Source organism: Grammomys surdaster, unplaced genomic scaffold (genome assembly GCF_004785775.1).
Source record: "Grammomys surdaster isolate TR1022 unplaced genomic scaffold, NIH_TR_1.0 145, whole genome shotgun sequence".
Classification (NCBI taxonomy): domain Eukaryota; kingdom Metazoa; phylum Chordata; class Mammalia; order Rodentia; family Muridae; genus Grammomys; species Grammomys surdaster.
The window spans coordinates 4,165,806-4,176,704 of NW_021604603.1; the positions used below are offsets into that span (position 1 = coordinate 4,165,806).

Here is a 10,899-nt window from a genome sequence, read left to right on the forward strand (position 1 = left end):
ATATGTATATGTATATGTATATGTATATGTATATGTATATGTATATGTATATGTATATATGTTATGTATAGTATATATGTACATATGTGTATATATGTATATATGTGTGTATATATGCACACACAAACATATGGGGCGCATGCACGCGTGCCGCGTGTGCGCGCGCGCACACACACACACACACACACACAGAGCAGGAGAATGAGGGAGTCACATCACAGTCCCAGCCCACACATGCCCAGGCTTGGGATGAGGGCTGGTGAGGCTCACAGTGTTTCTGCGCTCTCTGTCCGCAGTGCCCCCCTGGGCCCTGATCGCCATGGCTGTGGTTGCTGGCCTCCTGCTACTCACCTGCTGCTTCTGCATCTGTAAGAAGTGCTGCTGCAAGAAGAAGAAGAACAAGAAGGAGAAGGGCAAAGGCATGAAGAACGCCATGAACATGAAGGACATGAAAGGGGGCCAGGTAGGACGCTGGGGAGGGGCTGGGCTGAGAGGGACCCTGCCCTGCTTTCCTGGTGCTGAAAGGCGAGGTAAAGGCTTCTGGGCTTCCACAGTTAAACTGCTGCCTCCTTGGTATGAGCTGTCCCCCCACCCTGCACTCTCTATGTGGGGGTCACACGCTCCACGCGGGGCCCCAATGGCTGCACCTACATTATCCAGTCATCCACCCTAAACTGGAGGGGAAGGGACTTACCCACATGTCAGCATGTGCTCCTCCTTGAAAAGGCAAAACAAGAGAACAATGGATGACTCCCGAGGAGGCCACTGGGACAGAGTGCTAGACACCCATGATGGCCATCCAGAAGACACTGTTGGGGAACATTGAATCTTCCTGCCAGGAGAGGCGGAGGGACAGATACATCCGGCTGGGTGTGGTCGGGGCTCAGATGGGTTGGGGGCAGGTTGGAAGGCACCAGGACAGGACCAGATGGCATCCATCACTATCAGACAATGATGCATCAACCCCAGCCTGTTGGTGTTGGTTTCAGCAGGTCCCTTGACAAATTGGTGGCTCCCCTTAAGTTCTGTCTGGGGCTTCACTGTCCTCTGGTGTCTGTCTGGGGAATGACTGGGAGAAGTCTTTCTTAGGGTGTAATACTGAAGGCTGGGAGGAGGGACTGAGCTCAAAAAGCAGCCAAGGGTCATGATGGCCTTTACATGGTCTTGTGTCTGTGTGCCTATTGGGCCTCAAAGCCCACAGTGTGTGTGTGTGTGTGTGTGTGTGTGTGCACATGCACATGGATGATGTGTATGCTTGCCCATGTGTTAGTATGTATATACATGTATGCATGTGTATGTGCATCCATGTGTGTTCCTGTGTATATACATGTGTGTACATGCATGTGCACATAGATAGTGTGTATGTTTGTATGTGTATTAGTATGTATATGCATGTATATGTGCATGTGTGTGTTCCTGTATATACACATGTGTGTGCACATGGATGATATGCATGCTTATATGTGTGTTAGTGTGTATGTGCATGTATGCATGTGTATTGCATGCATTTGTGTTCCTGTGTATATATGTGTGTGTGCAAGCATGTGTACATGGATGGTGTGTATGCTTGCACGTGTGTGTTAGTATGTATATGCATGTATGTATATGTATGTGCATGCATGTGTATTCATGTATATATACATGTGTGTGTGTACAAGCATGTGTGCATGCAACCCAGCCTGATCTCACCAAGCAGCCATGACTTCAGGGCTGGTGTGAGTGGAAGGATTTCCTCTTATACCACTTCCTTCTCTTTCTGCCTCTCTGGACTCGCCCTGTTCCTGACTGGAATGCCTGGTATGTCTCATGCAGAGTAAATCTGAGCAGGGCAAAGGACCTAGAGGGTTTTACAAGGGAAGTGAGCCCCTTGTCTCTAGACACTGTATGCCTGTGGTTCCTGACCCCACGGGAGGAGAGATTCTTGCTCAAGCCACGAGTCATGTCTTCCACATGTGGGGCTGTGGTCTGCCTGGGGGGGGGGTCCCGTGGGGAGCTGAGCCCTGCACAGGCCACTCTCCCACCTCACATGTTGGTTTCTATGGCCTGCCTTGTACCCTGCGGCAACACAGCCCCAAGCCCACGGATCTTCCGACGCCATCCCCTGGAAGTGCTCCGAGTCACACTTTGGGGGCTCGGGGCGGCTTCTGCTGTCTTTGTGAAGGACTGTTCTGCAGTCTTCTTTAAACTTTCTCCCTACCTGTAGCTCTCCTAGGACGATGACGATGCAGAGACAGGCCTGACTGAAGGAGAAGGAGAAGGCGAGGAGGAGAAGGAGCCAGAGAACCTGGGCAAACTGCAGTTTTCTCTGGACTATGATTTCCAGGCCAACCAGGTATGTGGGCTGGGCATTGGGATAGGGTGTGGATGGAAGCGGTTATCCTGGAGACAGGTAGGCCTTGTGTGTCTTCCTGTGGAGCACGACAGTTGGAAGCCACGGGGCATATACATCTTTAACCTTGACCCTGGCTTCCACTGTAAGCCTCTACTGGGGAAGATCTTGGATGAACTCTTGTAATAACTTACTGTAAGCCTGAGCTTGGCCTGGCCCCACTCCCAAGATTCCCACTTGGGGTGAGGGTGAGGTGTTGGCAGGAGCCCAGTCTGGGACTATATCCGGTGCTGGAGCAATTCAGAGGTTCACACACATCCTCTTTCTCCACAGCTCACCGTGGGTGTCCTGCAGGCTGCCGAACTCCCTGCCCTGGACATGGGTGGCACGTCAGACCCTTATGTCAAAGTCTTCCTCCTCCCAGACAAGAAGAAGAAATATGAGACCAAGGTGCACCGGAAGACACTGAACCCAGCCTTCAACGAGACTTTCACTTTCAAGGTGACAGAAAACGACGACTCTGGCTCCCTCTGCCCCTGGGTTCTGCATAACTTGCCCTGGTCCTCACCCATGGCTAGAGCCCTGGTATATGCTCAGCATGGCACAGTTGCAGGCTGTAGCAGCCTCCCTTCCATCTCACACACTGGTGTTTTCAGTCTGTCTGGTACCCTGTGAGCAACACAGGTCCACGCCTTGGGATCTTCCTGTAGCATCCTCTGGAAGTGATGAAGCCACTTTGACCCCATCTGTGTCCTACAGGTTCCATACCAGGAGTTGGGAGGCAAAACCCTGGTGATGGCCATCTATGACTTTGACCGCTTCTCCAAGCATGACATTATCGGGGAGGTGAAGGTGCCCATGAACACGGTAGACCTTGGCCAACCCATTGAGGAATGGAGAGACCTACAAGGCGGAGAGAAGGAAGAGGTAAGGATGGAGAGACCAGGTTTGCTGAGGCTTGCTCCAACACATGTATAATAGGGAGAGCGGCAGTTACAGTCAGGTCTGCTGGTGGAATCCAGCTCCCCACTGCCTGGCTGATGATCCAGGGGAAGCTAATTAACCTGAGGCTTTGGTGCTTTCCTTCAGATGGCTCTAGCTGGGAATTAACTGCCCATATGAAGCACCTTACCCCGTGCCTGGTGTCTGCCAAGCAAGCCATGAAATAAGGACGCCGTTATTATTTTTCCTTTTAGGGTCTACTGCCCTTCAGACTTGGTCCCTCAGTTTACCCACCAGAAAAGCCAGCCTTGATTCCATAGGATTCTCAGTATTTGGCATGTCTTCTAGCCACAGCAATCAGTCCCGAATTTGCTGTGTGCCAGAACTCCCCTGCCAGCTACGTTGCTAGCACCAGTGACCTGTTTCAGCCTGTAGGTGCTCAGTGGAGGTGTGGGATAAAAGCCCTTGGCCTCCTTCTGTAGCTGGGGCTTTGCCTGTTGTCAGAGATGAAGGTCTGGATACCTGAAGGAGGCGGCACCATCCCCGAGAAACTGGGGGCCAGCAGAGCCTTAGGTCAGGGGTCCTGAGACCCCCCTCCTGCCCAGTGCTCTGTTGCTGTCTGACTCTGAGGAACAGGTCTCCCTGGTAACCTGGATTTCTTGTTGGTTACAGTGTCCTTGCCTTGTCACACAAAAGGTTTAAGTGACATAATATATGGAAAAGGAAGTGCTCTGAGAACCACATTACCCTGCAAGCCCCATAGCTGATAGCAAATGATGGCGGGGGGCAGGGGTGATCAGGGAAGAAGCTCCCTAACCACTTGGCCACACAGCACCTGCTTCTTGTGCCCCTTTCACTCAGCTTGGTGGGGATCCAAGCATACCCATATCCTCCAGGTTTGCCAGGTCCCTCCGTGATAGCCTATCCTCTGCCTTCTTGGATGTCAGCTTCCCCAGGCCATGACTGCAAACTGCAGTGTGAGGTACTGATATTGGAAGCTGAAGACCACCTTGGCTACAGATGTGGAGGCTGATGACTAGGCAGAAATCACTGCTTTGCCAATCTTGGCGAGATGGGGTCAGCCACACTAGAGGCCACTGGGATAGCTGAAGTGACCTAAATCCTGCTTCTCTCCCTGGACAGCCAGAGAAGCTGGGTGACATCTGTACCTCCTTGCGCTATGTGCCCACTGCTGGGAAGCTCACAGTCTGTATCCTGGAGGCCAAGAACCTGAAGAAGATGGATGTAGGGGGCCTTTCAGGTGATGCAGAACCACTGGGAGCCAGTGTGTGGCAGCAGCGAGCCATTCACCGCTCTGAATCCCTAGAGAGGCTAGAAAGTCTTACTTGATTCTGAACACAGGTTTTCCAGCCCTCCCCACTCGCTGCCTGTCCATATCTGAGTCTTTCCATAAATAACCCTCTGGCATGCTCTGGGGGCCACAGAGAAGAAGACAAAAGAACTTCATTCTCCCAATGAGCTAATGACACAGAACTTTTCTCAGGAAGTGTCAGAAGTGGCAGGGAAGGGCTTAACCCCAAGTCAGTCTTTCTGCCGTGCCACCAGAGTAGGGGATATTTTTCCAGAAGAGGCTGCAGGCTCTGCCAATCCTGTTTTGGAAGCTATGCCGTAGGTTTCAGATTTACCTGACAGTAAATTTGGCATAGGGCTAAGCCTGTGCCACAGAATGCTAATGGTAAAGCTTATTACCTCTGCTGAGCCTCCTCAGAATTGTCTTATAGCTGGCTTTGGCTCTGTCACCGACCAAACTTGTGACCTTGGGCTGACCATTCCCCTCGAGTGTCCTAAGATTCTCATCTGCCAGGGTGGGAAGACTGGATATGCAGGATCAGGACTTGGCTGAAGTGTGCTTTGGCTTTCTCATCTCTTGGTCACCTCCTAGCCCAGGCACCTGACCAGTTAGTCCTCACTCTTCCTTACAAGGCCGTTCTTAACTCAGAACCCCCCACTCCCCGCCTTGGTGCACTAGGAGCCTATAAGTAAGCAGTTAGAGGTAGTCTAACACCTTTCCTACCTGTGACCCAGATGATCCCTCTGCTTCTGGGACTTCCTGTCCCTCCTCTGGGCTTCCCAGGAGCCTGGTTCCAGCAGGGTGGAGACCTGGGAATACTAGGAGGTTTGTCGGGGCTGAGGCATCTCTTGGGTTGGGACTCTGTCTGCAGACCCCTACGTGAAGATTCACCTAATGCAGAACGGCAAGAGACTCAAGAAGAAGAAGACGACGGTGAAGAAGAAGACCCTGAACCCCTACTTCAACGAGTCCTTCAGTTTCGAGATCCCATTTGAGCAGATCCAGGTGCTTATGCCTCAAGGGCCTTGAGTTCTTAGGCTCTGAGCTAACCAGACAAATATGGGGAGTTAGTTAGAGGTCAGCCATGGGCCAGGTGCATTCCACTGGGATAGGATCTGGATCTGACAGCGCTGGGGTGGGACCCTGTAGAAGACCCTTTTGAAGGGCCTCGATTATCTGAATGTGAACAAATTTTTAAAAAGTTAGATATTTTTGTATATCCTCTATACCATTTACAGTATAGACTGACAGAGGTGAGAATATGTATTTAAAAAGTCATTTGTATTTGGGGAACACTTGTGTGTTTATTATGTCCAAAACTTGAGTGTTTTTTTTATTTTTTTGTCCACTGACCGACCTCATTAGAGGCCACTCCCCTCCCATAAGGTCTCACAATGCCTAGAGCGTTGTGTATGTTCAAGTACACCTGCTGGCAGAAATATAGGTTGATTTAAAAAAAAAATAGCTGTGTCCTCTACACTGGAATTTAATTGGAGTTGGACTGGAAGTCAGAAACCTGGAGGCATTTCCTGCCTTATCATTTGCAGTGCAGAGTAATAGAGAGGGTATGTCACTGGCTCCTACTTCTCCTTTGAAGTCATTCCTTCCTTCCTTTGCTTGCCTTGCAGAAAGTCCAGGTGGTCGTCACCGTGCTAGACTACGACAAGCTGGGTAAGAATGAAGCCATCGGGAAGATCTTCGTGGGCAGCAACGCCACAGGCACGGAGCTGCGGCACTGGTCTGACATGCTGGCCAACCCTCGGAGGCCCATCGCCCAGTGGCACTCTCTTAAGCCTGAGGAAGAAGTGGATGCTCTTCTGGGCAAAAACAAGTAGGCAACAGCGGCTGGGGCCACGCCCCCGAGGACACTGACAAGATCCAGAGCTATCAATACCTCAGTTACGCGACCTTAGAGGTTTCTTCATTTGTTTGCGGTGTGTTCTGTTTTTCCTTCCTTTTCTCTCTTTTTAAAGACCAACTTCCTTTTGGTGGCTGTGTGAAGGGAGTCCCCTAAGATGTGAAAGAGAAGCCTGGCTCTGTTACTGTCCCAGGAGCTGCCCTTGTCGCATGCCCTATCACAGTTTCCCCTCACCCCAACTGGGGCCCCCTACTGTCAGAGAGTTGAAGTACTTCCTGCTTTTCCTGAGTTTTGGACCAACAAAATGGCAAGAACATTCTGTTTCTTGACTGTAAAGGCAACATAGTGGCCAGCATTTTGTGTGTGTGTGTGTGTGTGTGTGTGTGTGTGTGTGTGTGTGCCCATCCATCCCCACCTGCCTCTGTTTTAAACATCTCTTCATTTCTGGAATGAGCCACGGACAATGAAGCTGTGTGTGAGGACAAAGTCTTCAGGGACTCCAAAGGTGAAGAAAGCCCACTGCCTAAGTGGTCAGAGGCCAGAAGCTCTCACAGTCCTTGCGAAAGGCCATTTAGAAGGCAGCAAGATGTGACACTGGATGTGTTCAGAACTAGGACCAAAACCCTTGATGTCATCATGGACTCCCTCTTGTCACAGCTTCCCCCCAGGAGTGAGGTTTTGGGGACATTCATGGAAATAAACTATTTACTAGATTCATCAGACTACTAGGGACTGCCAGCCCAGGATGTCGCTCGTGTTGATAACATCAAACGTGGAAGAAACAGAAGTCCCATTACTCAGAAAGCCTAAAACTAAGCTCCTGGATCTCTGCCTCGTCCAGTGGGAAGCCAGTGCTTCCTCCCTCTGCAGGGTACAAGCAGCGCACTCATTTGCACTCATGCACCATCTTGCTTTTGCCTCTGTTTCCCTTTTTGTACTGTCTGAAGACAAGTGCTTTGCACAGAGCCAGAGGCCTGTTACAGGAATGCTTGAGTGTTTAGTTCCCCTGAGGTCCAGGTGAGGAGGAGGTGTCAAAGGGAGCATGGGTGGACAGTGAGGAGTTCGACAGTGTGGAGCTCCTCATAGCTGCCATTCCTGACCCTCTGGACACTTTGACCCTCAGTGATGGTAGCCAGAGAGGCCCCGTCCTTCCATTCCTTAGAAACAGTTTTCTATGAATGCCAGGAAACACAGGGCATTCATTTCAGATGGGTGGTAGAGAAAATGTGCTAAAGTTTGTACCCTGTGTTTATTTTGTGTCTCCTTCCCCATTCCCTGCTTGTCCCCAGCATTGAAAAAAAGCCATATAAATGTTAGTCAGGCTTGCACTACGTACCCTTCCCAACCTTTAGCCTGGGCAGGGGGCTTAGCTCCATGTGGCCAGAGGCTGCTCCTTTCCCTTGGTCTTGCATTTGTTCTTGAATCTCTCAGGCCCTTGTTCTCTTACCACAGAAAATGCACAGCTTTCCTGAAGCCGGCAGGGGCGGGGGACATGCTTTTCAACAGCCAATGTGGTAGGACCGCCCCACCTGGGCCCTTCTGCTGCTTGTAGGTCTCAGAGATGGATGATGTTGTAGGGTTTGGCTTTGAGAACCCAGGATGGAGAAACTGCAGTGTTTTAGTGAAAATGGGGGATTATGTGGGTTTGCTTTGCTTTTTTGTTGTTGGTTTTGTTTTGTTTTTGTTTAAGTAGGAAGTGAGGTAACACTTCTACCAGAAACAGACTGTGAAGTAGGTTTGACCTGCCTCTCTTTTAGAGATCCTTCTGCTATTGGCCCGTGGTACATGGGAAGTTGTGTATTTTATACATTCTTTGTATGTGTGTTTATGCTAAACATTGAGAAAGGAGGACTCTGATAGGATTATGGGCTGTAGTCCTTGGGACCAGAGTTCTGGTCATGGTGGAATATTGTTGGGCCACTGAGTACACTCAGAGTTCAGGTAGTTGGAGAGTACTAGGGTCCTGGTATGGACATGTGATGTCACTGGATTCTTTTTTGTGGAATTTCGGTGCTTTCCTGGTCCCTCCCCACACTGGCTCTTCTCACCCACATTCCATGAATCCCATTCACAGAAACTCCCCAGTCAACCTTAGCCTTCTTCCTGTGTTCTCCCAGCCTTTCCCAATCACCTGTAAACTCCTCGGGTTCTCTCCTGTAAACCACATTCAGTCCTTCCACAGTCCATAGTCCTACTGCGCTGCTGACAGAGGGAAGGAAGGAATGGTGGGTGCCTCTGTGGTTTGAATGTCCCTGGGGTTAGAGACAGGCTAGAGCTCATTACCGTGGGCAGCCTGCCAGGGCTTTTTGACTCTGATCACTAGTTTGGAGGCAGCATGGATGCTGGGAGTGGTTCTCCTCAGGCTTAGGGCTGGTCCCAGACTAACCACCCAAGCAGATGGCACCTGTCCAGGTCCAGGGGCCAGGCAGGAACATGTTGAAGCTTCAGTTTCTCTGCACTGGGGTTGGGGAGGGCTGATATGACCCAAACCCCAGCATGGCATTCCAAACCTTCACTGCCACGGGGGTTAATTTCTGGGGATGTCAGGGTCCTAGGGTATCAGGACTAAGCAGAGACAGTCAATGTTTCTGGCTGGTGAGGGATTCTGGATACTTCTGAGGATAGAAGTTTTTATCCCAAAGAGAGGAAAGTGATTATGAGAGGGGTATGTTTATTTTGTTTTTAAAGAGAGCTTAAGACAATGAATACCCAAACTCCACTGAGGATCTTGGGGCACACGCTCTCCCTGAATGAAGAAAAGCAACCTCTGCAGTGCTGGGCAGTTTTGGAACAGAGGCTGAGGCCTGGGGACTAGGGAGCTCCCGGCCAAGCAGGCGCTGAGGATGAGCAGGGCGAGGCCCAGCCAGAGACCTTGGTCTTCCTTCCCAGGAAGACAACACACTGTTTTGTTTCTGTAGAAGTGGTTCGTGGTGATCTTGCTGGCCCACGATTTAATGAGGGATGAGGGAGGCTTTTTACTACAGGCCTCTTGGTAAAGGTAGCTTTTATAAACATGCCTCCATGCTGGACGTAGGGGTGGGCAACGCTAACAAAGAGGAAGGAATCCCTTGTTCATTTAATGTCATGTCAGCTCTTGAGAATCCCAGGTCTCTCAACCCTGCCTGTCCTTGAGGGCGTACATAGCAGCAGTCTTCCTGAAGGTAGGAAGGGATCAAACTTTCCCCATCCTCTCCGGCCCACAGGCTCTGTGTCCCTCTCACTGCAGGCTGCTTGGGGTCTTTTCTCAGAGCCAGAGGGTAGCAGCAGGTGGCTCACAGCCCCATGATGGCTACCAGATTTGGCAAATACAAATACAGAATACTTGGTTAAACTTGAATTTCAGATAAGCAAATAATTTTGAAGCATAAGGATGTCCTATGCAGTATTTAAGACATACTGTACTATAAAGAGCGATTCATTGTTTAATGTGAAATTTAAGTTTAATTGGCTAATCCTGTATTGTGTCTGGCAAACATACCCTCTGGCTCCTCCATCCATCCCCCTTTTCTTCAGTCCCAGGGGCCAGAGGCTGGCTACCACAGTTTTGATTTAACCTGTTTTTTCAATTGCAATATTGAGAAGGGGACACTGTGACTTGAAGATACATGAATATACTTTATTTTTGAAGTAACAACAAAACAGGAACCTTCTGAAGCCATTGAGCCTCATTGGAACTCCCCCATGTTCATTTAGTTATATATTATAAAAGAAGATGCTATCTATAAACATACGAGCAGAATCTTGTTTAATCAAGATGCATGTCTACAATTCTGTAAATAGCCGCATGGCACTGCTGAGAGCCCTTGACCTCCCAACCCCAGACCCGTTTTACAGAACTGGCTGCTCCCTGATTTTATGTTGTGTAAAGTCTTTGTCCTCCCCTCACCTACAGTGAATGTCCACAGTGGGAGATAATGTTCTGGCCCCGGTGCCAGCCCTGCCCAGGGACTATGCTGAAGGACACTAGCCCTGAAGGCAGGTCTGGGTGTGTCTACAGGGCTAACCCTTAGGGCACAGTGTACTGTCTAGCCTGGTGTCTGGTGTCCCGTTGCTTCTGTGTTCCATGTGTTGACGTGGTCCCTTTCTTCCCACTGTCTTGAATAAACTGAAAAGCCATAAAGGGGCCTCCTACTGGAGGGTGCCCTCGACTCCTTCCAGGAGCCTCCCATCCCTCTTAACTGGCTCCCCATAGAACACTTGTGAAGGGCTCACCTGTCCGTCACTCTCTCTTGCTCTCCTAGCCCTGTGTCATAAGGACAGTTTGTGTTCCAGGGCTTCTGGTGGGGTCTCAGGAGATGCCCCTGGCTGGCTTTTGTGGCCTGAGTCTGATGGTGGACTCTACTCTGAACATAGGCATGGCAGTGGTTGTGACTCTGTGGCTTGGATATCCTCTTAGAGGCCTGGAGGCAACCGAGGTTTTCAGAAGCAGTGAGCAGCCCAGCCTACAGTCAGGTTCTC

At 50.3% G+C, this 10,899-nt stretch overlaps 1 protein-coding gene across 1 annotated transcript in view; it reads left to right on the forward strand.

Annotated features, from left to right (window-relative positions):
* The window catches only part of Syt2 (synaptotagmin 2), a 7,365-nt gene extending 947 nt beyond the window's left edge, over nt 1-6,418 (forward strand). Inside the window, exons 2-8 of the mRNA XM_028764758.1 lie at nt 297-463; nt 2,213-2,332; nt 2,663-2,830; nt 3,089-3,256; nt 4,415-4,532; nt 5,455-5,588; nt 6,212-6,418. Of these exons, the coding sequence (XP_028620591.1) occupies nt 297-463; nt 2,213-2,332; nt 2,663-2,830; nt 3,089-3,256; nt 4,415-4,532; nt 5,455-5,588; nt 6,212-6,418 (1,082 nt within the window). The remainder of the gene's footprint in view (nt 1-296; nt 464-2,212; nt 2,333-2,662; nt 2,831-3,088; nt 3,257-4,414; nt 4,533-5,454; nt 5,589-6,211) is intronic.
* Nucleotides 6,419-10,899: the final 4,481 nt, after the last annotated feature.